The 27,602-nt window shown below is 41.3% G+C and overlaps 1 protein-coding gene across 3 annotated transcripts in view; it reads left to right on the top strand.

Annotated features, from left to right (window-relative positions):
• The window catches only part of marchf2 (membrane-associated ring finger (C3HC4) 2), a 51,988-nt gene extending 39,438 nt beyond the window's left edge, over nt 1–12,550 (top strand). For all 3 annotated transcript variants that reach the window (XM_048560199.2, XM_048560200.2, XM_048560201.2), the window contains 2 exons: nt 6,232–6,441; nt 10,028–12,550. In XM_048560199.2, coding sequence (XP_048416156.1) covers nt 6,232–6,441; nt 10,028–10,180 — 363 coding nt within the window. In that variant the 3' untranslated portion in view covers nt 10,181–12,550. The remainder of the gene's footprint in view (nt 1–6,231; nt 6,442–10,027) is intronic.
• The last annotated feature ends 15,052 nt before the right edge of the window (nt 12,551–27,602 follow it).

The raw sequence follows: 27,602 nt of genomic DNA, 5'->3' as shown, positions 1-27,602 counted from the left end.
TGGCAGCGAACAATAAGAGTAAAGCCACCTCATTAAGTAGCATGGACAAAATTGGCCACTCCTCCATTCATAGGCTGGTTTTCCCTCACATTTACTGATGATGGGTTCCAGCAATAAACATGGGGGAGAAACAGCGTGTGTTTGAAATTACAGTGAACAATTGGAAAAGTGGCAGCAGTGAGGGAGTCATTGGGGAGTCAGAGATGCCTCTTGTCATGAGTTGGAGTTAGGGTCTTTTCTCCATTGGAGAGCAATTTGTCAAGGCCAATGGAGTTGCAGAGTTGGGAAGGATGCTGCAAAGGAGAGGGAACAGTTTAAAACTTGTCAACGAAGAAGTACTCGTTTAGCTGGGAGCCAAAAAACTTGAAATCACTGAGATAATGAATTCCTAGTAAATGAATGTGAAGTTTCAAGTTGAAGACCACATACCTTCAGGAGGTATTATACGGGGGAATGTATACTGAATGCTATTGCTATATTTCTTTTGAAAATTTCAAATCTGAGATTGCGATCTAAGAGAGAAGCAGTAGGGAAGCACTTTGTGCTCTGAAATATTCTGAGGGGTTGTACCAAAAATACTTCTTGACATGAGTTGATTTTTTTTAAGCCCCACATCAGCAACTCAAATTTGTATGGCACCTTCAACTTAGCTAAGAGAAAAGTACACATTCAACTTATTGCTTGTTCCACTGGGTGGTATGCTATCATGTTTGTTCATAGAATTCTTCTAGGTTACAAAGGGATATTGGTAGGATGTAGAGCTGGGCTGAGAAGTGGCAGATGGAGTTTAACCCTGAAAAGTGTGAGGTGATTCGTTTTGGAAGGACAAACTTGAAAGTAGTATTCAGGGTTATCAGAAAGATTCTTGGCAGTGTGGAGGAGCAGAGGGATCTTGGGGTTCATGTTCACAGTTCCCTGAGAGCTGCCACCCAGGTGGATAGAGTTGTTAAGAAGGTGAACATAGAACATTACAGCACAGTACAGGCCCTTCGGCCCTCGATGTTGTGCTAACTTGTCATACCGATCTGAAGCCCATCTAACCTACACTATTCCATGTACATCCATATGCTTATCCAATGACGATTTAAATGTACCTAATCTACTACTACGAATCTACTAACGTTGCAGGCAAAGCGTTCCATTCCCTTACTACTCTCTAAGTAAAGAAACCACCTCTGACATCTGTCCTATATCTTTCACCCCTCAATTTAAAGCTATGCCCCCTTGCGCTGGCCGTCACCATCCTAGGAAAAAGGCTCTCCCTATCCACCCTGTCTAACCCTCTGATTATTTTATACGTCTCAATTAAGTCACCTCTCAACCTTCTTCTGTCTAACGAAAACAGCCTCAAGTCCCTCAGCCTTTCCTCGTAAGACCTTCCCTCCATACCAGGCAACATCCTAGTAAATCTCCTCTGCACCCTTTCCAAAGCTTCCACATCCTTTTTATAATGCGGTGACCAGAATTGTACGCAATACTCCAAGTGCGGCCGCACCAGAGTTTTGTACAGCTGCAGCATAACCTCTTGGTTCCGGAACTCGATCCCTCTATTAATAAGAAGGCATACAGTGTTTTAGCTTTTAACAGCCCCTTGTCAACCTGGGTGGCAACTTTCAAGGATCTGTGTACGTGGACACCGAGCTATCTCTGCTCATCTACACTACCAAGAATCTTACCATTAGCCCAGTACATTGCCTTCTGGTTACTCCTACCAAAGTGCATCACCTCACACTTGTCTGCATTAAGCTCCATTTACCACCTCTCAGCCCAGCTCTGTAGCTTATCTATGTCTGTCTGCAACCTACAGCATCCTTCGTCACTATCCACAACTCCACCGACCTTAGTGTCGTCTGCAAATTTACTAACTCATCCTTCTACGCCCTCGTCCAGGACATTTATAAAAATGACAAACAGCAGTGGACCCAACACAGACCCTTGTGGTACACCACTAGTAACTGGTCTCCAGGATGAACATTTCCCATCAACTACCACCCTCTGCCTTCTTTCAGCAAGCCAATTTCCGATCCAAGCTGCTATATCTCCCACAATCCCATTCCTCCACATTTTGTACAATGGCCTACTGTGGGGAAACTTATTGAACGCCCTGCTAAAATCCACATACACCACATCAACCGGTTAACTCTCATCTACCTGTTTGGTCACCTTCTCAAAGAACTCAATAAGGTTTGTGAGGCACGACCTTCCCTTCACAAAACCGTGCTGACTATCCCTAATCAATTTATTCTCTTCTAGATGATTATAAATCCTATTCCTTATTACCTTTTCCAACACTTTACCAACAACTGAGGTAAGGCTCACTTGTCTATAATTACCAGGGTTGTCTCTACTCCCCTTCTTGAAGAGGGGAACCACATTTGCTATCGTCCAGGCATCTGGCAGTATTCCTGTAGACAATGATGAGTTAAAGATCAATGCCAAAGGCTCGGCAATCTCCTCCCTGGCTTCCCAGAAGACCCTAGGATAAACCCCATCCGGCCCAGGGGACTTATCTATCTTCACCCTCTGTAGGATTTCTAATACCTCTTCCTTATGAACCTCAATCCCACCTAGTCTGGTAGCCTGTATCTCAGTATTCTCCTCGACAACATTTGTCGTTTTTTAGAGTGAATACTGTTGAAAAATATTAATTTAGTGCTTCCCCTATCTCCTCTGACTCCACACACAACTTCCCACTACTATCCTTGATTGGCCCTAATCTTACTTTCGTCATTCTTTTATTCCTTAAATACCCATAGAAAGCCTTAGGGTTTACCCTGATCCTATCCACCAACAACTTCTCATGTCTCCTCCTGGCTCTTCTGAGCTCTCTCTTTTTAGGTCTTTCCTGGCTACCTCGTAGCCCTTAAGCGCCCTAACTGAGCCTTCACATCTCATCCTAACATAAGCCGCCTTCTTCCTCTTGACCAGAGATTCCACCTCCTTCGTAAACCCCGGCTCCCGCACGCTGCAGCTTCCTCCCTGCCTGACAGGTACATACTTATCGAGGACACACAGGAGCTTTTCCTTGAATAAGCTGCATCCCCTGCAGTTTCCTTCCCCATCCTATGCTCCCTAAATCTTGCCTAATCTCATCGTAATTGCCTTTCCCCCAGCTATAACTCTTGCCCAGTGGTATACACCTATCCCTTTCCATCACTAAAGTAAACATAACAGAATTGTGATCGCTATCACCAAAGTGCTCACCTACTTCCAAATCTATCACCTGGCTGGCCTCATTACCCAGTACCAAATCTAATGTGGCTTCGCCCCTTGTTGACCTATCTACATACTGTGTCAGGAAGCCCTCCTGCACACACTGGACAAATACTGACCCATCTATAGTACTCGATCTATAGTGTTCCCAGTCAATATTTGGAAAGTTGAAGTCCCCCATGACAACTACCCTGTCTCCCTCACTCCTATCAAGAATCATCTTTGCTATCCTTTCCTCTACATCTCTGGAACTATTCGGAGGCCCATAGAAAACTCCCAACAGGGTGACCTCTCCTTTCCTGTTTCTAAACTCAGCCCATACTACCTCAGTTGACGAGTCCCCAAACATCCTTTCTGCAACTGTAATACCGTCCTTGACCAACAATGCCACACCACCCCCCACTTTTTTTTTTTACCATCTTCTCTGTTCCTACTGAAACATCTAAATCCCGGAACCTGCAACAACCATTCCTGTCCCTGCTCTATCCATGTCTCCGAAATGGCCACAACATTGAAGTCCCAGGTACTAATCCATGCTGCAAGTTCACCCACCTTATTCTGGATGCTCCTGGCGTTGAAGTAGACACACTTCAAACCAACTTCTTGCTTGCCGGTGCCATCTTGCGTCCCTGAAACTTTATTTTGGACCTCCCTCCTCTCAACCTTTTCTATACTCGACCTACAATTTTGGTTCCCATTCCCCTGCTGAATTAGTTTAAACCCACCTGAATAGCCTTAGCAAACCGCACCCCCCCCCCCCCCCCCCCCCCACACACACACACACACACACACACACACACACACACACACCGGATATCGGTACCCGTCTGGTTCAGGTGAAGACCATCTTGCTTGTAGAGGTCCCACCTACCCCAGAAAGAGCCCCAATTATCCAAGAATCCAAAACCCTCCCTCCTGCACCATCCCTGTAGCCACATGTTCAACTCTTCTGTCTCCCTATTCCTCGCCTCACTCGCACGTGGCACGGGCAACAAACCGGAGACAACGACTCTGTTCGTCCTAGCTCTCAGCTTCCATCCTAGCTCCCTGAAGTTCTGCCTTAAATCCCCATCTCTCTTCCTACCTATGTCGTTGGTGCCAATGTGGACAATCAGAGACATCATGCACCCTGGCACCTGGGAGGCAAAACACCAACCGTGAGTCTCTCTTGTCCCCACAGAACCTCCTATCTGTCCCCCTAACTATGGAGTCCCCAATGACTACTGCTGTGCTCCTCTAAGGCGTATGGTATGTTAGCTTTTGTTAATAGAGGGATTGAGTTCAAGAGCCGTGAAATTATGCTCCACCTATACAAAAGCCTGGTTCGGCCACATCTGGAGTATTGTGTCCAGTTCTGGTCACCTCATTGCAGGAAAGATGTGGAAGCATTGGAAAGGTGCAGAGGAGATTTACCAGAATGTTGCCTGGAATGGAGGAAATGTCTTACGAGGAGAGATTGAGAGGACAAGGGCTTTTCTCTTTAGAGCAACAAAGGGTGAGAAGTGACTTGAAACAAGTGTACAAAATGATCACAGAGGTATAGATAGAGTGGACAGCCAGAGATTTTATTGCTAGGATGGAGGTAGCTTTTACGAGGGGACCTAATTTTAAAGTGAACGGAGGAGATATCGGGGAGACATCAGACGTAGGTTCTTCGCTTAGAGTGGTTGGGGCATGGAATACATTGCAGGAGAGGGTAGTGGAGTTGGCCCACTAGGGGTATTTAAGCGGCTATAAGATAGGCTTATGGATGATAGTGTAAGGTAGTGGTGGAGGTTAGATAGTCCTTAAGTTTAGGTTAAAAGTTTGGCACAACATCATGGGCCAAAAAGCCTGTAGTGTGCTATGTTCTATGTTGTATGTTCTAATTGTTCATAAAATCCCTACAGTTTGGAAACAGGCCATTCAATCTAACAAGCCCACGCCAACCATCACAGCATCCAACCCAGATGCCTCCCCCTATAACCGAGCTAATCTACACATCCCTGAACACTATGGGCAATTTAGCATGACCAATCCACCTAACCTCCACATCTTTGGACTGTGGGAGGAAACCAGAGCACCCGGAGGAAACACAGAGAGAATGTGTGCGTACTGCACATGGGCAGTTGCCCAAGGGTGGAATTGAACCCGGGTCCCTGGCTCTGTGAGGCAGCAGTGCTAACCACTGGGCTACTGTGCTGCTCTAAATGTTTAAATTATTATCCTTCTTGGAAAGCATAATCTTAGTTATTGGGCTATGAATGCATTTAGTCCATTAGCATTGGTGCCAATTTTAACAGAAACAATAATGCCAGTCCCACCACGCTTATCCAACCTTGCAGAGTATTTGCCAGTCAATGGGACAACATTTGTCATGCACAAAAGCCATGTTGACTATACCGAATCAGCCCTTGTCTTTCCAAGTACACACAAATCCAGTCCTGCAGGATTCATAGAATGTAGAACATAGAACAGTACAGCGCAGAAAAGGCCCTTCAGCCCTCAATGTTGCGCTGACCTGTTAACTAATCTAAGCCCCTCCCCCTACACTATCCCATCATCATCCATATGCTTATCCAAGGACTGTTTAAATGCTCCTAATGTGGCTAAATTAACTACATTGGCAGGCTGGGCATTCCACGCCCTTACCACTCTCTGAGTAAAGAACCTGCCTCTGACATCTGTCTTAAATCTGTCACCCCTTAATTTGTAGCTATGCCCCCTTGTACAAGCTGAAGTCATCATCCTCGGAAAAAGACTCTCACTGTCCACCCTCTCTAATCCTCAGATCATCTTGTATTGTGAGGAAGTTTCCTCAACACGCTTTCTGTAAAAAAAAAATCACAGATTCATTTATAAAGAATAAGTATATAGTTTCGTTGCATTGCACACAGGAATTTTCCTCCACTTTGCTGGCATTATAAATGTGACCATTTCCTCATGCTGTTCATCAAGAAACAATAAGCTAATTCTGCTGTATGTTTCTTTTGAAGTACCATACTTTTATTTAGATAATGCAACTGTTCTGTCTTTCAGTGGCTCAGAGACCCAGGTCCCAGGAATGAGAAGAGGACGTTATTTTGTGACATGATTTGCTTTCTTTTCATCACACCATTAGCAGCAATCTCTGGTTGGCTTTGTTTGCGAGGAGCACAGGATCATCTACAATTCAATAGCCGCCTGGAGGCGGTTGGACTCATTGCACTCACCGTTGCACTTTTCACCATCTATGTCCTGTGGACACTGGTGAGTAAACGTTAGGAATAACATGAGATTAAGCAAAACTGAGTCATTCCATTGTAATTTTGTTTATTTAAGCTGATTTAACCTTCTGGCAGATTCTTCCTTCCTCATCTTTCGACGGTAACTGTGTGTGAATGTCACAGTTTGTGAATTGATGGCAAGCAATAGTAATCAAGGTCACTAACATTCCAATTATAGATTTATTAGTTCAATAAACCTGAATAGTTAACCCAGACGCCTAAAATAATTTCATATATAACCTTTGCTTTCCCTTTCTTATCGCTCATATTGAAGATGGGTTTAACTGGATTCATTTGGATAAATTCCAGTACATCATATTTTAGTCATTCAAAGAGGCAAAACCTAAGTATTAACAGTTAGATTACAAATAAGTCTTTGAAATACTTGGAAAATTGTGTTGTCCTTCCTTAAGTAAGCAAATATCCATAACCATGTTTCAGTCCATAAAGTTTCTGTAGCATCCACAAGTTTGATTTTGTTTTATAAAAACTTAGCATCTTTTTAAATTGATATGTAAGCCATGAACATTTGACTGTGGCTTTTGACAGAAAAGACAGAGTTCTGCACTCACACATAAAGCTCACTGGGGCTTCTGACTGATTTAATCATTTAAAAATTTCAATGTGAGACAGGCATCAGCGACAACCAACTAGCATTGCTACAAGTTACAGCAAAAATTTAAAGAAATGAGTTTGCCCTATTTTCAGTAAGTTTGCTCATAAAACGACCTCTGGCCCCATCCCTTCAAATGTAATGGAAGAAGTCCTTTAATGACGTGTTGGAAAGGAAACCTTACCTTATCTGGCCAAATGTGACTCCAGACCCACAGCAATATGGTTGACTCGTAACTGCCCTCTTGGCAATTTGCGATGGGCAAAAAATGCTGGCCTAGCCATCAATGCCCTCATCCAATAATGAATAAAAAAGTGTTAAGTTTACACTCGTCCCTTGGTTTTGTGGAGATTTATTCTTTTGGAGTTGCTGCAGATTGGATTATGGGCAAGTTTTCCTCAATTCTAAATAATAAAAGTAGTCTTGCTAAACTAAGCCATTCACTGCAAAATGCATTGTTATATTATTAGTGGAGGCCTTCATATCTGCACTGAGTGGCAGAGATTTCCGGTCAGATAAACTTTGTAGGCATAAGAGTAGCTTGGGCAGATATTTGGACCAATGACTAAAAATGTATATCAAAAGAGGGTTTCCAGACTCTTTCTGATCAAAGAGAAGGTTAGGGGGGGGAATTCACATGTTATTGGCCACCAATAGTATTTTCATAACATATTTAAAATTCGTGTTGCCCAAAATGTCAGAATTGGAAGAATGCTGACACCTCAGAGTTTTTGGGCTTAAAGAGGTTACACAGATGAGGAGAGGCAAGGCCTTGAGGGAATTGATGATGCGATGATCATTTTTAAAATTGAGATGTTGCTTAATTGGGAGACAAGTTGGTCACCAAGCATTTAGCTAATGGGTGAATGAATTTTCGTGTAAGTTAGCACATCGATCGTACAGTTTTGGATGACCCCAACTTTACTGAGGGTAGAGGAGGAGAGACTGACCAGGGATACATTGGAATAATTAAGTCTGGATGTAATAAAAGCATGCATTATGGGTTTAAGGACACATGTGCTAAGGCAGGAATAAGGGTCACAATAGACAATTTACGAGTGTGGAGATATAATCAGAAGCTCATGTCAGGATAAAGTATGACACCTAGGTTGTAAATAGGCTGGTTGAGCCTGGGCAATTCCTAATCAGAGTGATGCAATTGTTGTCTAGGTTCATGATGGGGACTAAAGACAATGGTTTTGGTGTGTCTAATATTTAGTCATAGGAAATTATTTCTTATCTGATATTAGAACATGGAACAGTACAGCACAGGAACGGGCCCTTAGGCCTACAATATTGTGCTGAACATGATGCCAAATTAAACTAATCCCTTCTGTCTGCTCTTCTACCACACTGTGTTTTAAAAAAAAAACACCCCTCACACCTACTTTTGTACTTTACCCCCCCTCTCATTAAATGCACGGCCCCTAGTTTTGGACATTTCAATTCTGGGAAGAAATTTATGACCATCAACCCAACTATGCATCTCATAATTTTCCAGACCTGTATCAAGTCTCCCCTCAGCCTCTGCCCCTCAGAGAAAACAAACCAAGTTTTTCTGGCCTCTCCTTGTAGCTCATACCCTCTAATCCGAACAGCATCCTGGTAAACCTCTTCTGCACAATCTGCAAATTATTGGTTGGTTGATTGTTTCAGCCTTTTAGTATTATGTGGCAGTATTTTTATTATAAAATTTATTCCAGCAATCTAAATGATATAATGCTGTAAATGATAATATTCTGGCTCCAAATCCTACTCCAAGGATGGGACTTATTATATGCATGTGATTTTGTTTTCCTCACCCTTTATTCAAATGTTATTGATTACTTCCTTTATTTAAAGCAACCATTTTATCAGTATTCTGTACTGGGCAGTTACAATGCTCCAGTGAGAATTAAAGAACACAGGAACTTGTCATTTGCTGTAACACAACAGGGATGCTTTATTCCAAAATGGTGCAGTCTTCAAAATTTGAAACAAATTGCAACAAGCCCTCACACCTCTTTGCTGACTCATCAGAATGGCTCACCTCTGAAAGGAACACTGTCCCAACATAACTTTTCAACTATAGTACATAACAATCAATATCATTTCAGAACTGACATCTGGATACCATGTGAAAATGGTGCAAAATGCGTGTAATTTGCTTTGCTGCTGTAAAACAGTAGGTAGCCTTAACTAGCTGCTTCTCAACAAGTGTGGCTTAGAACATAAGCTGTGTGTGGAATTGCCATGCAGGAGCTGTGTGTGGATGCATGAATTGAATTACTAACCTTCCACTACATTTTCTGGAGTCGTGGCCTGCCTTCTGGAATATAAATGTCAAATTGGTGTTGCAGACGTTTTGGGCATGTGCTGTACATCCATTGAAGTTTTCAAAACTTTATCTCATAACCTGAGAATGAGATAAATGTCTGTAATGAACATTTTTCCACTTAATAACACATTTCAGTGGTGCAACGTGAGATTAAAGCTGTAGAATTATTACAGGACAAAGTGCATGTGTTGTAACTTTATTAGTACATGCTCAGCATAACATGTTTTTGAGCCTAAAGTAGAAGCTTTGAAAGTTGGTCAAGTTTAAATTCTCTAATTACCTACAGATCTGTTTTGATGGTTCTATAACTGGCTTCTGTGTCCCTATGCAAAGAAAGGGAGAAAGAAATTAGCTCTCATTTATGCATATGCTTGCTGTTCTTGACCACTGAGGACACAATTAGGACAAAGAAAATTACGGTACAGAAACAGGCATTTCAGCCCTCCAAGCTTGCACCAACATGCTGCCCAGTTGTATTGATGAATGATCTCAGCCTACCAACATGCTTCCCAAACTGACATGGAGTTGACTCCAGAATGTCATCAAATTCTTGGGAAAAGTCAGTAAGTGGGGAGAATGAAATTTGAAGAGAGATATTCAGTACTTGTAAAATTAACATACACTGATTTTTGCCCAAAGGTTTCATTCCGCTATCACTGCCAGCTCTACTCAGAATGGCGAAGGACCAACCAAAAGGTGCAATTGATGGCTGCAGACTATAACAGCGCTACTCCACATTCTCTCCTCTCATCCAAGCTCATAAGGAAAGATTCCAGTGAAACAATTGTGTGAATTTATTGGTAAATATCTATCAAGAAATGAAAACTCTCAAAATTCACACTTGTCCCCAAGGTGTGTTAAGTAATTCCAGCCAGTGTCAGCAAAACAACAGCAATTTGTTTATCGGAATACTTGCAAGAAAGAAACTTCATTTGCAACATTCTCAGGAGCCAATAAATATGCAGCCAGCATTTAAATGCAGTTCTAATGAACAGTGGGATTAAAACATCATACTTCCATTGTACAAATAGATGGTGGTTATTCTCCCATTCTAAGGTGAAAGCTTATGGAATGGTAACATGGAATTGAAATTTGACAATCATTTGTGCTATCCTGTACAAAATAACAGGGCAAAGAACAAAAGAATGAGGGGTGTGTGTGTGTGAGTATGAGAGAGAGAGAAAGAGATCTGAACCCTCTTTGTTATAGAGGCAGCAACTAGCCGTAAATATAAAGTTTTTGTCCTTAGCATTGCACAGTAATCAACTATTGGATCGGTCAGCACTAATTATGTAAAGACCTGGGAGACCCATCCCAATTTTATTTTTGGTGAATATTATTTTTAAATAGAGAAGTGGCAAATCAGACATCCAAGTCTAATTGGAATTCGGAAAGTTTAAATGTGAACTTACAGGTTTGTGTGGTATCCTTTTGAATTTCTATAGAAGATATGATGGGAAGTACCCTAATGGCCAGTGTACATTATCTAGCACCGATCTTGAGCATCACTGATGCCCAACAACTTTGTCTCAAAGTGACATATAATCACATTCTAGTATTGGCGTTGTGACAATTTTTATTGGCAATTATCTTCTGTCTTTAACAGATGACACTCCTAGTGTTAAATACGCTGCATGTTTTTAAAAATCATATTTTTGCAATACAGTTATCAACACTACAATCAGCTTCCTGTACTTGTGACCACAGTGCATAGTCAGAGAGCTTGTCAATGTCACTAAATGAGAACTTTGAGATGTAATTTGTAATATTTAAATAGGGGAGAATGGTATTCAAGAAAAGTTAGAGAAAACAAAAGTCGTCAAAGTGAATAAGTGAAACCATAGAAGTCATAAGTCTTTTGAAATCTATACCAAACTTCAGCAGTAAAAGAAGTCTGGGTGAACGTTATTCAAAACACTTATTATTTTCGTAGCAAATAATTTGACCAAATTTGGCTTGAATTAAACTCTAAATATAGAAAGATTTAACCCTGTATGTGTTTTCTGAATAAGATGGGCTTGGAGAAGGTGTTTGCTTCCAATATCTGTCTTTCCCTTTTGAAGATTGACTGACTGCAGTAGATGGAAGGACTTCTTGCTTTCTAGTCTGTTACAGTCGATTTCTGTTTCCTGCCTTTCTTTCTATGGTCACCCATAAACATTTAATAAGTGAAATATCAAAATAATACTGTACAGTTTGTCAAAATGTTGAAAGAGGGCTTATTTTAATAAAACCCGTTGTTCAGTGTGTTTCCCACCTTTTCATTGTTTTCAGAATGTTTGTTTAGTTTTTATTGCAGAGTTCTTGATGCACAATTTAAGGGCTTTGTGCAATTCCAATATGATGTAAAGTTTAAACTTTAGTTGAGGAAGACGGTAACTTTTAAAAATTTTGTTTACTTCAGTATTTCTCCCTCTGATCATTTGATTTTTAATTTTAAATTGATTGTGATAGAGCAGTGAACACTGTGATTCTCCAACTGAAAATTCTCATTCATCATCACTTTTTATTCTTTTCTTCTTTTGAGGATAATCTATTATAGGAAACCAGCATTATGGTTAAAAAATATTGAACAATAGAAGTGTATGCTGAGATTCAGACTAACCTGTAAACATCACTGTCATGTATTCCAGTGCACGAAGCTCCATTTTCTCATTATTTGTGCAAAAAATGAAAAACTGACACATTGCATTCTCTGATGTAATTTATTACCTAAGAAAACGGAACACTAGGTGCATTCATGATTCTGTCGACACTTGCACAAGGAAGAGCAAAACTGAAATAAAAAGAAAAAATTTCAAGCTAAAAGAAGGTACAGAGAACATTAGAAGTACACTTTGCTTTTGTTAGGCTTTCTGCATTCTGAATTGTCGAAGTAATGACAATTTCAAGAAAACAAAAGCAAAATCCAATTTGGCAAGTAGTAAATTGTAACTAGTGAATTTGCCTTCATTATACATACATTTAATTGGGAGTATTTCTGTGAGCAGATTGTTTACAATTTTGTTCTGCACCTTTTGAAATTTTTCATTAGGAAATTCTACATATTGAAAACCATATGCTCCCAAGCACATCAATTTGGTGCTTAAGAAAATTGGGATAATAAACATAACACCAATGTTTTACCTGAGAGAGATAATGGGAACTGCAGATGTTGGAGAATTTGAGATAACAAAGTGTGGAGCTGGATGAACACAGCAGGCCAAGCAGCATCTTGCTGCTTGGCCTGCTGTGTTCATCCAGCTCCACACTTTGTTATCACCAATACTTTAGCTAACTAGCTATCTAAAAGAAAATAAATCTGGTGCTTCATAAAATTTTCAGGACACCTCAAAGCACTTCACAGTCAATGGATTACTTTTTCAGTGCAGTCATTTATTAAACTTGAAAACAAATTAGCAGACAATTTTCGTTCAGTAAGATGCCTGGAAAAGCAATGCAATGAATGAATGCTTGAAAACTTTTGATTGTAGTTGAAGGAGGGGTATTAGCGAGGAGACTAGTAGAACGGCTGCTAATCTTGAAGCAATTCTGAGATGGGGTTTTTTTTTGCTCATTTGAACACAGCCGTGGTTAAATGTCTTGTCCAAACAACGGCACCTGACTATGTGCTGCTTAGTCAGCAATTCACCTGATATTATAAGGTAGAATTTATGTACTCAGATCTTAACTGGGGAAGGATGGGTGTACTTCAACTCATGAACGTCTGACTTGGTGTAAAATGGTACCAACTGAACCAAACTTTTTCTTTATAATTATGGGAAGCTGGGAAAATTTTGCTTTTCCTGATCTACGCCCCTTTTAATATAATTTTTAGAAACATGATTGAAATTATGGCATTTTTCAATGTTAGAAAAGTATAGTAACCAGTGTTCTTAGATTTTGTGTGAACTGTTGTGATCCTCACAGCTTTAAATTAAGGTACAATTGCTTTGATTGCTATGAAACAACCATAATATGTGTCTGTGCAGCAGCCTTTCTTCTGGCCAGGTTCTGAAATCCCAGTAATGTAACCTATTTTTGAAGCTTGCACTTCTGAAAAATTGCTTTGTCTTGTATTCCATTGTCTGACTGCTCAGAAAATCTTACTAAGTTTTCGGTGATGTACACACATGTCACTATTGTTGGTGCTTGCCTGTGGGTTTCAAATAGAAGACTGTACTATATAAAGTATGTAAGTTTGTTTACACTTCCTCTGTTTGCTTCACGTGGCTGCTATTTCAAGCCTTAATTTTCTTAATTAAACCCCTTTTCTCCCCATGTAACTCCAACATGCCCAATGGATGATAGGTTTTGTTCTTTTTTTTCTTCTTGCTTTGATATGTCTATTAAATAATTTGTGTATAAAATGACACCTATATATGCTACAAATGCAAAACTTACAATTTTTTTTAAACAAAATGATACAAAACAAAATGTTGGATATGTTTAACTCTTGGCACAAGCCCATTTTTTTGATGAGTGGGTTAAATGTTGAATCTGATTGGAATATTTTGTTTTTTTTACATTTTATGTGACATGCAACTTTCAAAATTGCATTGAGTTCCTGTCCAAAATCAGTTTGGAAAATATATTTGCAACATGAATTAGTTAATCTTATTTGATTATAAAATTGAAGAAAATGTTCTATTTTTTGCCTAATATTAAAGTGAAATGTAGAGGTGGATTAGCAGGCTTGATTTTTATACCTGGGTGAAAGTGAGGTGACCCAAAACCCAAGAAATGTTTTGAATGAAATTAGATGCTAAGAATGGCAAATGACTTGCTGCTCATGGATGCTGTCAATATAGCACAAGTGTTGATGCGCTGAGCATTTATTGATCCTGAAGAGGAAAGACGGAATTCTGTTCACAGCCATGTTCCTGATCACTGTCTAGTATACCCCGAAGTTAGCTGCACCATTGCAGATATCTGGTATGTGAAAAGAATGAGCATTGTCTCTCTGTATTAAATAAGCTTTTAATAGTTTCTGACAATGCTTATCATGTTAAAACATGCCTGTTTGAATGAAGTACAGGAGGAGTGAACAGAAACTGTTGGCCACATACTTCAGCAAGACGTGGCTTATTCGGGACTAATGGGGAGAATTGCATTTCCCATTTTGTAGGTATAAACACTTCAAAGAACTGATCCAATATCAAATATTTCAAAAACACAATATCCAAGAGCTAAGCGACTGGTTTGACATTGATTTATCCAATGACTATGTCAGCAGTGTTAAACAAATCATTTTGAAAAGTACAGGAATGTAGTTGAGATCCAACCATAATTATGGGACAAAGTTTGAGCTGTTAGATTTGGACATTGGCTGATAGAAAATCTATCAGCCATTGTGAAAAAGGAGATAAAATATATCACATCATTTTTAAAACCTTTTACTATATCTTTAGCTAATGCTTTTTCTTTCTTTTTATTGATTTTTTTTCTTTCAAAATTTAAGGTATGAGTAGGTGTGCAGGTATTTGTGTCAATGTTTTTAAAAGTGAACGTTTGTCCCCAAGAAGAATTATTAGCTGAACCAGTGAACATGCAACATTGGACTGTACACAGCCATGATTTCAATCCTTGATTGTCTTAGACTAATGGAATACAAAGAAAATTCCACTGTTGCAGACTTTGACATAATTGTTAATTTTTAATGTACAAATTCAACAACTATTCTGTACTGCCCCTCTGACTAATTGGACAGAGAGATAAGGTTAGGCAGAGTTGGGCCTTGAAGAATTGGAGTTTTGAAGAATGAAAAGTAATCTGATTGAAACACAAAATTCTGATGGAATTTGACAGGGTATATGCTGAAAGGATTTCAGAAAGCAGGTAGGCTGTTCCTTGTAGGAAGACAAGAGAACAGGGTTTAAAAAGGGATCTCCTTTTTAAAATGGAGCTTAGGAGGATTTTTTTTTCTGAGGGACATGAATCTTTTGAACTCTCTTCCCTCAAATAATGAAGGCACAATCATTGAATACTTTCAGAGATAGCAGGATCTGCAGATGCTGGAGAATCTGAGATAACAAGGTGTAGAGCTGGGTGAACACAGAAGATGAACACAGTGAAAAATTTTTTTGAAGGAGGGTCTAGACCCGAAACGATAGCCTTCCTGCTCCTCTGCTGCTTGGCCTGCTGTGTTCGTCCAACTCTACACCTTGTTATCATTGAATACTTGCAAGGTTGAGGAACAGACTTTTTTTAACTAAGAAGGGAGGGATTAGTCATCTGGAGTAAATTGGAATATGAAGTTTATGCCACAATCAAATCAGCTATGAACTAATTAAATATTGGAACAGTCTGGAAGGACCAAAATGCTTCCCTTGCTGTCTCAGAAATGGCCACCCCCTCAGTGGCACTGTGGAAGCTTCTACACTGCCACCTGGCTGGTTTAGATTAGCAATGTGGATTGCCTGACCACCATCTTAATTGAGTGGAGATTGGTGGCAACTCATTAAGAGGCCTCTTAAAGGGAAACTAACACTGTGATATCACTGCCCACTTGTTCAGGCTCAGGAGCTGCTTATGGTCCCAGCTTCAGGACTCCTAAGAAAATTGACCTGTGTATTTGATCCTAATTTGGCTAAAGTGATTCTTTATTTCAAACTCATACTGTTATTTCTGGATATTGATTTATTTTGGATATTGCCCTTTGCATAATATGTAAAACTGTGATTTCTTTAAAAAAATGCAAGGTTACTGGGCCATATTGAACAGAAACTTCCTGTTTAATCCTTTTTGTTTTGCTGGGCACAACAGTAATGTCACTCGGTGCTCTATGAATTAGAGAGAGAGGAATCACCAGGATGTTTTTATACCTTAGTGCTGTTGCCCTTATTGGACACTATTAAGCAAAAGCTGGGCCTGGCTTGACATTGATACAATCTAGTCTCTTGAGCCTCTTCTTCCAAATATAGAGTGGCAAATTAAATAAGGTAGTAGAAGAGCTTTATCCCGTCAAGGAATTGATATCATTGTGAAGGGAAGAAAAATTGAGGATAATTTTTTCATACTTTTAATATCCCTAATGTGGTTTAGTTATTTTTGCACAAATAGTAAGTCCAAATCTAGAATCTGTCATCTGTAATGTTGTTTGTATGTTAGGTATTATTAACCCAATCAAAACAATGCACTGGTTTGTATGTGTACTCAATTTTCAGCCTGAGTAATGATCATGGAAAATTTTCATCTTTTGAAATTCTGAAATTCTTTCCTTTGCATGGGCAGATAACAAAATATGCTCATCGCCTTCTAAAATGGTTAAAAACAGTTCTGAGATTCGGGATCTCGGACTTATTTTAAGTTCCACTGCACGAGGAAAGATAGTGTGGCAATAGGAGGATATGATTTCTGTAAATCCTCCCTAAACCTGTAGTGTTTGAAGATAACACTCTAAAATAACTTGAACAGAATGCCGCTGACTTTTGTATTTAAGTATCGAATGAAGCTGAAGCTTTGTCCTTGCTGAGAAAATTCCAGTAGAGCATAAAAAATGTTCGGTATTCGTTTCAGACTCTTTGAAGGTGTCTTGGAAAAGTCCAAAAAAGCATACTTTTAAGAAGCGTCTTACATATACGGTTGGATATTTAAGTGTTTTTTTCCCATTTTATTTCATGATGGATGTTTGGTTTCAAGTGTGTTTTGCAAAGGTTGAATTGACCCCTTCTCTGAAAGGATTTTGCATGGAAACAAAGTGAGGTCTTGGACACCTCAAGGTGTATAGTAAGTTCTTGTGGTTCTGTCCCAGCAGTAGTAAATTGTTATATACATTGTTAATGTCATTACTCTTGGAATGTATTAAGTTTCAACTATCTGGTTTGTAGTTGCTATAAATTGTGTACATATTTACAATCATTATATTCTGGCTATCACCATTATTATAATGCCTTTAGATAATTGTCTTCATTCCACTTTGTAAATATGATACATGTATTCATAATTCAATTTAATATCTTGAATAAACTATATCCAAAGCCACAACCACTTGATGGCCTTTTATGCTATAATCTTCCTTTTACACAGTAAGCTGTTTGCTATGGAAGAATAAATTTTACTCCAGTTTTATCTTGATAAATAAGTTAATCTGTGCCACTTTATCATTTTTGTGAATATTTCTATTTTATGAAACTGTGCATTAGAGTTTAATTTTTAGATCAGTATCAAATATAAAACTGGGCCTCTAGACAAGGCAGATTCAAGTTTGATCCCAACAGAACGACGCTTGAAGCTCAGACTACCTCAATGAAATGAGTTGGGCAAGACCTGCTCCTGATTGTTTGTTTGTTTTTTGACTCCAACTGGAAATTGCACAAGTGTCTGGCATTTGGTGATTAATTTTGGCACTGACTGTACCATATACTTGGCTGTCTCTTTTCAGGCACGTACCAAAATTTTCCCATTTTGGTAGTGTAGTTGGTGGTACCATCTGCCAAGACCGTTCAATGTTTGGCATTTGGACATATCCATCAAATCATCTCTTGTGTTGCTAAGATAGCACCTATTGGGGTTATAACCATTGAACCATATCTCATGTCAATGCCGGCAGATTGAGTTTGAAGAAAGAGAAACTCTGCTGAATATAATTATTGTTTAATAATTTGTAACTTTTATACATTTTTGCCTTTGCAAATCAATCTCTGTATCATGATACAATAAGATTTTTTAAAACTAATTTGTTTTTTGGGACACGAGTGTCATGGGCAAGACCTGTATTTATTACACGTCACCGGTTGTACTTAGGAGGGTGGTAATAAGCTGTGATAATGGGAACTGCCGATGCTGGAGAATCCAAGATAATAAAATGTGAGGCTGGATGAACACAGCAGGCCCAGCAGCATCTCAGGAGCACAAAAGCTGACGTTTGGGCCTAGACCCTTCATCAGAGAGGGGGATGAGGTGAGGGTTCTGGAATAAATAGGGAGAGACGGGGAGGCGGACTGAAGATGGAGAGAAAAGAAGATAGGTGGGGAGGAGAGTATAGGTGGGGGATAGGTCAGTCCAGGGAAGACGGACAGTTCAAGGAGGTGGGATGAGGTTAGTAGGTAGGAGATGGAGGTGCGGCTTGGGGTGAGAGGAAGAACAGGTTAGGGAGGCAGAGACAGGTTGGACTGGTTTTGGGATGCAGTGGATGGAGGGGAAGAGCTGGGCTGGTTGTGTGGTGCAGTGGGGGGAGGGGATGAACTGGGGTGCAGTGGGGGGAGGGGATGAACTGGGATGCGGTGGGGGAAGGGGAGATTTTGAAGCTGGTGAAGTCCACATTGATACCATTGGGCTGCAGGGTTCCCAAGCGGAATATGAGTTGCTGTTCCTGCAACCTTCGGGTGGCATCATTGTGGCACTGCAGGAGGCCCATGATGGACATGTCATCTAAAGAATGGGAGGGGGAGTGGAAATGGTTTGCGACTGGGAGGTGCAGTTGTTTATTGCGAACCGAGCGGAGGTGTTCTGCAAAGCGGTCCCCAAGCCTCCGCTTGGTTTCCCCAATGTAGAGGAAGCCACACCGGGTACAGTGGATGCAGTATACCACATTGGCAGATGTGCAGGTGAACCTCTGCTTAATATGGAAAGTCATCTTGGGGCCTGGGATAGGGGTGAGGGAGGAGGTGTGGGGGCAAGTGTAGCATTTCCTGCGGTTGCAGGGGAAGGTGCCGGGTGTGGTGGGGTTGGAGGGCAATGTGGAGCGAACAAGGGAGTCACGGAGAGAGTGGTCTCTCCGGAAAGCAGACAGGGGAGGGGATGGAAAAATGTCTTGGGTGGTGGGGTTGGATTGTAGATGGCGGAAGTGTCAGAGGATGATGCGTTGTATCCGGAGGTTGGTGGGGTGGTGTGTGAGAACGAGGGGGATCCTCTTTGGGCGGTTGTGGCGGGGGCGGGTTGTGAGGGATGTGTTGCGGGAAATACGGGAGACGCGGTCAAGGGTGTTCTCGCTGCCTTTGTTTAGTGCTGCAGCCAGTGTACATAGGTAGTCCAGTAGTGCTGGTGGGTGGGGAGTTTTATTTAGATGAAGCAAAGGTGATGGAATAATTGTGTCCACATTAGGATCATCTGTGACTTGGAGAGGAACTTGGAGATTTATGTTCATGTGTGCCTACTTTCTTTGTTCTTATCATTTGAAGTTGAAGGTTTGAGAAGTGCTTCTAGACCAATGTTGGTGAACTACTGCAGCTTGTAGGTGATACATAATACTCTGGTGGAAGTGAATGTTTAAGGTGATGCAAGGGATGCAGATGTGGACTGTTTTGTCCTGGATAATGTTAAGCTTCTTGAATGGTAAAAATGTACTTAGCCAGGCGAGTGAAGATTATTCCATCACTCTCCTGGTTTGTGCTTTTCAGTGGGCAGGGTTTAGCGGTTAAAGAGGTGAGATTCTCATTGCAATGTTTCCAGCTCTTGCAGTCACAATTTTTATATGATCAAGTTAAGTTTCTGGTCAGTCATGATCCTAACATGGTGATACCAAGAAATTCAAAATGATCATGTCATTGAACTTCAAGTGAATTGGTCAGACAGTTGTTGGAGACAGTGAGTGAGTTAGTTAGTTTATTGCAGAGATCAATCTGAAAAGTTGTATGGAACAACCAGCTCTTGATTTTGAAATTGAGAGAAGGACATTGATGTAGCTGGATCTAGTTGGGCTCAGAGGAACTTCAGCAGCCATAGTGTGGGTCTGACATGATTGGTTTTCCTCAACTATGTCAATTTTATTGGTTTAGATATGACACAGCTAGTGAATTTTCCATGATTCTGATTCATTTAATTTCACTAGGGTTCACTGATGCCCTATCATATGAAATGCTGCTTTTATGCCACAGTAACTATCAATTCAGCTCCAGAATTGAGCTCCTTTTGTCCATATTGGACTAAAGTTGTATTGGGGCCTACAGCCAAGTACCTTGGCAAAACCCAAAATTGGGCTTAGTGAGCAGGTTATTGATGAGTAGGTGAACTACATAACAGCACTGCTGACAATATATTCCGCCACTTTCTGAAGTTGAAAGTAGAAAGATGGTAGTTGGATAGAGTGGAGGGGTTGTATGTGGAAATTTGCCATTTGGCCAGGAAGGCTTAGTAAAATAACTTGTTTAGAAATGTAGCTCATTCTAAAGTACAAGCCTCCATTACAGCTGGACATTGTCTATCCTATCGCCAGCCGTTTGCCTTGTGCATTCAGCCATGTCTAGATATTATGTGGGACAAATCAAATTGGTTGGATAACTGGCCTTTGATCGTGCGAACCTCAGCACCAAAATGATTAATTGAATTTGCACTTCTGGCTGAAGATAATTAGGCATAGGTTCTACACTCTCAAGAAAGATCACAAGAATTTACCGAGATATATTCATTTAGTTTTACTTTCAGCTTCTGCTGCAAGTGACTTTACTCTCAACCTCCAAATCAACTGAAAATATTCTCCCTCCATCTTAACTCATTTCCTCATCTTGCTGTTTTACCTGAGCTTGCTACTTTAATTGCATCAAGCATAGATAAGCCCATCTTTGATAAATTTCTTGCATCCTACTTCACCCCATGCCCTTTTGCCCACTTCATTAGAACAAGTTAAGACGTCATAGGCCTAACTTTTATCACAAAGATTGAGTCTATCCATTCAGTTATTTATGTTGTTTTCCTTCCTAGTGCACTTGGAAAAACTTCCTTTAACAGTTGGGGATCCTTGTTGTAGTGTTTCCTCTCTTCAGGAACTGTTGTCCTCCATTCAAATCCAGTGTCATCATCTCTGTCTTTAAAAATATACCTTTGGTCCTTCTGTCCTTCAAACTGTCACTCCGTCTGGTCTCCCTTTCCTCTTCTAAGTGTTGTTGTTAGTAAACCTGTGTCCATGCTTCCCCCAATTCCTGTATAAAGGCCCCTAATAAAGTTTTTGCTGCTCATTGAGATTTGAAAAGGGTTATTTCAATGTGCTCTACAACTATATTATAACCGTTACAAACCATCCTTTTCCATATCAAGTAGTAACCAGAGGACCCATGGCCTCTCTTCTCACTCCAACTCCGAAAAAAGATTTGGTCCTTCAAGCATGAACTGCTTTCAAAGTGATTGTAGCTAATTTACCTCAACACTACCTTTTCCATACTGACATGGATAGGAAATTGTTTTAAATGGCAAGAAACAGAGGTCAAGTACTCAAATTGGCAGGATGTGACTATTGGTATCCCTCAGGGATCTGTCTGGGGCTTGAGTTATTCATTCATGACTTGGATACTGGCATAAAAAGCCAAATATCCAGACACTAAATTGGGCAGCATTGTAGACCATGTTGATGACTGCATAAACATACAAATGGATATTAATAGATTAAGTGAATGGGCAAGGTTGTGGCAGATGCATATTAAGATAAGCAATTGTGATGTTATCCATTTTGGACCAAAAAAATGATAGGATAGGGTATTTTTAAAAAGGGACAAAGTTGGATACAGCGGATGTCCAACAGGATTTGGGGTTCAGTGCATAACTCTTTAAAATGTCACAAACAAATGCAGAAAATAGTCAAGAAGGCAAATGGAATGCTGGAATGTACAGATACAGACATTTATGCTGCAGTTATATAAACCCCAGTTAGACTCCATTTAAGAGTACTGTGAGCAGGTCTGGGCAACACTGCAGGAAGGTTGTTTTGGCACAGCAGGGATGCAGGTTTACAAGGATGATACCTGAATTTTAGGAGTTAAATTATGAGGAAGAATTAGACAAATTTGTGTTTTATTCTGTAGAATTTAGAAGGTTATGGAGTGATCTAATTGAGGTTTTCAAAAATATTAAGAGACAAAGTCAGGGTCGATAAAACTATTTCCATTGCATGAAGATTCTAGAACGAGGAGCCATAGTCTAAGAATTAGGGCCAGGCCTTTCAGGAGAGATGTAAGAAAGCACTTCTACACACAGAGAAGTGGAGGTTTGGAACTGTCTTCCTCAAACAGAAGGTGATATTAATACATTTTTAAAAATTTAAATAATAAACAAATTGTTATTAAGCAAGGGTATTAAGAGATATCGGCCCAAAGCAGGCATATGGAGTTAGGTCACAGATCATCTAATGGAATGGAATAGCAGGTTGGAGGGACTGAATGGCCTACTCTTGTTCCTGTGTCCCTATCTCCATATATCTTAATTCCCTTAGTCCCAAAATACTACCAATCACTGTCTTAGACATACTCAATGTTTGAATACACACAGCCTTCAGTGGTTGAAAATATGAAAGATTCACAATCTGTGATTGAAGGAAAATTTTCCTCATCTCAGTTTTAAATGGTCAACCCCCTTATTCGGAGACTGTGACACATCGTTTTAAAGTTCCCAAATAGAGCAACACCTTGCCAGCATTTATTCTGATAAGCCCCTTAATAATTTAATACACCTCACTAAGATCATTCATCTTTATACTGTGGTGTATATAAGCATTAATCCATCAGTCTAGTGAATCTTGTTACACTCCAAGGCAAATATATTCTTTCCCAAGTATGGAGAGATCCAAATGCTACAGAGGATGCCAGATATGGTCTTGCCAAGCCAGGAAAACTTTTTCACTCTAGATCTTTATTACTCAAGGGTAGGAATATATCATTTTCTTTCTAAATTGCCTCCCGTAACTTCATGCTAACTTACATATACAGACATCTAGGGGTTACAATTTAACAGCAAGTTGCTGCTGTTCAGCACTGTTACAGTAATGATTTTATTTTATGAAACTCCTTGAGACTTGAGTGAATTTGCCTTTGAATCAAAAAAGGAAAGAAAGAGACCTGGAGTCTGACGTTCAGTTTTGTATTTTGTAACTAATTGAGTGAAAGGGTGAAAATTAAGCAACTGAAATGATATTTTGTAACAGAAATGCAACTGGAGGTCAAATATTTTTCCTACTGAGAATTTGCATTTCTTCATTATTGCCTACTACCCACACAGGTGTATCATTACACAAAGAAAATAAATTCCTTTTACCCCATATTTCTGACCTGGTTAGACTGTCACAACATTGAAATTATTAAACAGACCTTTTTAAATGAAACAAAACAGGAAATACTTGTGAGCATGAGAAGAAACCAGATTACTCAACAAAATGTTTCTCAATGGGCCACTTTTATCAGGGCAAACCAGTTAATGGCAAGAGCCCAAACTTTTTGATGGAAGTGCAGAATGTAGCTGAACTGTGTGGTGATTCCACAGACAGAGAGAATTAACTGGCATTCACTATCCACAACCAGATCTTGAGAATGGATAATCAATTGACTGTGCTTAAATCTTTAGCCCTGTGCTTAAATTTTTAACCATCTCTTCCTGCAGAATGAGTAGCCAGGAGGAGATGGATATGAGGAAAATTGTGGCTATGATAAAGAAGTGGCATGGCCACATGGTGTTTTACTAAAGTTATAGACTTTAATTTACAGTGTTTAGCTAGTTTATTTGAATCTATTAACCAGAGAGTTAAATTTTATTCTTTGAATCTAAAATGACACTACATGCCTGCTACATTTAAGAGAGACAGGTAAACCTGACAAAGAGAATAAAAAGCTACACTGATGTGCATTCTGAATTTCTACAAGCTGAGTAAACAGATGTGATACCATTCAGTTTTATCATGCAGCTACTTCTGTAAAGCCCTTGGGAGCCGACACCATTTGTATTTCAAGTTTAATTTCACTCAGTCACTTAGCAGAGAGGTAATTTGTTAGATGCTGAGAAGGCGTTTGAAGATTAGAGACATATTTACACCCCACCTTGAAGCTTGTTTGTGAGGTAGAGGGAGGAACTTTTACATTTGTTAGGGATTAGCAGGTGGTAGGAGAAGTGCAAGATAGAATAATCAGCTGTGGACCACCAGTGGAGTGAGTGGTTTTGAGGGCTTGAAGAGCTGATATTTTGTTCTCATCCTTCTATACGTAAACTAAAAGATCATTAGACACTCATTTTCTGTGAGATACCTGCATTCTGCACTCACTGCCGCAGTAATGCATTACTCGGACAATTGCGAAGGACTGAATCTGACCTTTCTTTGGCTGAGTGAGTTGTGTTGTGCTTTTTTTTGGAGAGATTTCGCTATGAGGCCTAGTGAGTTTCCTTACTGTATCTTATCAAACTTGCTACATTAAGTACCTACCCCAACCCTGTGGCGCATCTCATATCCAACTCTGGCCTCCTTTTATCACATGACATTCTCAGAATAACTTGCCACTCAACAGACATAAAGGGTCTAGGCCCAAAACATCGGCTTTCCTACTCCTATGATGCTGCATGGCCTGCTGTGTTCATCCAGCTTTACACCTTGTTATCTCAGACACACAAGGCTGCTGTGCACCTAGGCACGGCAGTCCAGCAATGTCCCTCACCAGTAATATCATGGCGCAGCAACCACACTGCCCACAGCACGTACCTTACTCTCTGCCACATATACAACAGTCATCCTCTCGCACTGGTCATTGTATAGCCGCCCTACCACACGTTTTGCCTGTCTGTAGCAATGTCCCACCTGAACACCTTCTAACTTAGCGCTACGCAGACCCCAGTGGCCACTGTAGCTCATCATTGACCAGTAGGGGAACATCACATACAGGTAAGCATTTGGACAATTACAAACATGAGCTTTTACTGACAGACAGCACAAATGAACACAAACAAACTGATAAAGACTGAAGTTTGCCCTCATAATGCAAACCAGATTTTGGCATCATGACCAATGACCATTTTACAATCCATGCTGCACCATCCAGCTCTTATGTACTGGAAGCTGATGTCAATGTGATTCTGTCTGGCTTATAATGCCCGATGAGCTTGGTCATGTTCAACACCATCTCCTCAATGTCTTTGTCCTCCTCCTCAGAGGATTGCTATAGTTCCCCAGAATCCAGCATATTGCCACAATGCCTGTGCCAATTATACAAACCACAAGTCAGGATGATTTGGCATAGGCTGTCTCGACTACGCTGGAGGGCCCACCTGACTGGTCCTCATCTTCAGTCGCCCTATCACAGCCCTAGTTGAAGCATGGGCCCATTAAATCTGCACTCCCCATCGATGGGGTTGTGCAATGGCGTGATGCGCTATGCTCACAGTGAGTAGCTCTTGTCCACCAGTAAGCAGCCTATAGGGCAGCTGAACCTTCAAATACACGAAGCACACAAAGTGGTCCAGGATAGAGGAATCATGCAGCTGCCAGGGTAGTGGGCACACACCTCCAGGATGTGCTAACAGTAAAACAGATCTCCTGAACATTTAATGGAATAGAATCCCTTCCTGCTGATGAATTCTGCAGCTTGAGCTGACAGTCTTCTTGGTTCCAGGCGGGTAGTCGATGGCACCCTGCACTTAGGGATCCTACTGCCCAGGCTGCAGCATCAACGTCATCATCAGGAAGCAATGTGGACCAATGTGACTTTACACAGGTGGCGGCAAGGGTCATTGCCCTGATGCTCTGTTGAAAAGCCACTGAAATTCTGCACAGGTCACCATTGCTCCCTGGAGGCAACCAGGAGTGTAGGAAGTGATAATGGGAACTGCAGATGCTGGAGAATCCAAGATAATGAAATGTGAGGCTGGATGAACACAGCAGGCCCAGCAGCATCTCAGGAGCACAAAAGCTGACGTTTCGGGCCTAGACCCTTCATCAGAGAGGGGGATGGGGTGAGGGTTCTGGAATAGATAGGGAGAGAGGGGGAGGCGGAGTGAAAATGGAGAGAAAAGAAGATAGGTGGAGAGGAGAGTATAGGTGGGGAGGTAGGGAGGGGATAGGTCAGTCCTGGGAAGACAGACAGGTCAAGGAGTTGGGATGAGGTTAGTAGGTAGGAGATGGAGGTGCAGCTTGGGGTGGCAGGAAGGGATTGGTGAGAGGAAGAACAGGTTAGGGAGGCACAGACAGGTTGGACTGGTTTTGGGATGCAGTGGGTGGAGGGGAAGAGCTGGGCTGGTTGTGTGGTGCAGTGGGGGGAGGGGACGAACTGGGCTGGTTTTGGGATGCGGTGGGGGAAGGGGAGATTTTGAAGCTGGTGAAGTCCACATTGATACCATTGGGCTGCAGGGTTCCCAAGCGGAATATGAGTTGCTGTTCCTGCAACCTTCGGGTGGCATCATTGTGGCACTGCAGGAGGCCCATGATGGACATGTCATCTAAAGAATGGGAGGGGGAGTGGAAATGGTTTGCGACTGGGAGGTGCAGTTGTTTATTGCGAACAAAGCGGAGGTGTTCTGCAAAGCGGTCCCCAAGCCTCCGGAGGCTTGGGGACCACTTTGCAGAACACCTCCGCTCGGTTCACAATGAACAACTGCACCTCCCAGTCGCAAACCATTTCCACTCCCCCTCCCATTCTTTAGATGACATGTCCATCATGGGCCTTCTGCAGTGCCACAATGATGCCACCCGAAGGTTGCAGGAACCGCAACTCATATTCCGCTTGGGAACCCTGCAGCCCAATGGTATCAATGTGGACTTCACCAGCTTCAAAATCTCCCCTTCCCCCACCACATCCCAAAACCAGCCCAGTTCGTCCCCTCCCCCCACTGCACCACACAACCAGCCCAGCTCTTCCCCTCCACCCACTGCATCCCAAAACCAGTCCAACCTGTCTGTGCCTCCCTAACCTGTTCTTCCTCTCACCAATCCCTTCCTCCCACCCCAAGCCGCATCTCCATCTCCTACCTACTAACCTCATCCCACCTCCTTGATCTGTCTGTCTTCCCAGGACTGACCTATCCCCTCCCTACCTCCCCACCTATACTCTCCTCTCCAACTATCTTCTTTTCTCTCCATTTTCGCTCCGCCTCCCCCTCTCTCCCTATCTATTCCAGAACCCTCACCCCATCCCCCTCTCTGATGAATGGTCTAGGCCCGAAACGTCAGCTTTTATGCTCCTGAGATGCTGCTGGGCCTGCTGTGTTCATCCAGCCTCACATTTCATTATCCAGGAGTGTAGGAACTCTCTTTCACAGCCGAGAGAAGACAGCTTCTTGCAACCAGCACAGTTCTGTCACAGTCTCCCAGGACATACAGAGTCTGCTCTGACACTGCACCTTGCTCATTCACAGGAAATGGAGGCAGGGCTAATAAAACTCAGGGTCTCCTGTGCACCACATGTGTCCCAAAGCAGCAGCTTCTCCCTGAGCTATGTGCACTTTGTCCTCCAAAACAAGCTGCTTCTCCTCCTTTGCTTTCTTGGGAAGGCAACCGCAGTGACCAACAACCCACCAGTGGCTGGGTGCAAGGACCTATGTTGGGAACAAGAGTGAA

The sequence above is a fragment of the Stegostoma tigrinum genome, chromosome 30 (assembly GCF_030684315.1).
Source record: "Stegostoma tigrinum isolate sSteTig4 chromosome 30, sSteTig4.hap1, whole genome shotgun sequence".
NCBI lineage: Eukaryota > Metazoa > Chordata > Chondrichthyes > Orectolobiformes > Stegostomatidae > Stegostoma > Stegostoma tigrinum.
Note: the sequence above shows the minus strand (reverse complement) of the source record. Positions and strands in the feature narration are given on the sequence as shown.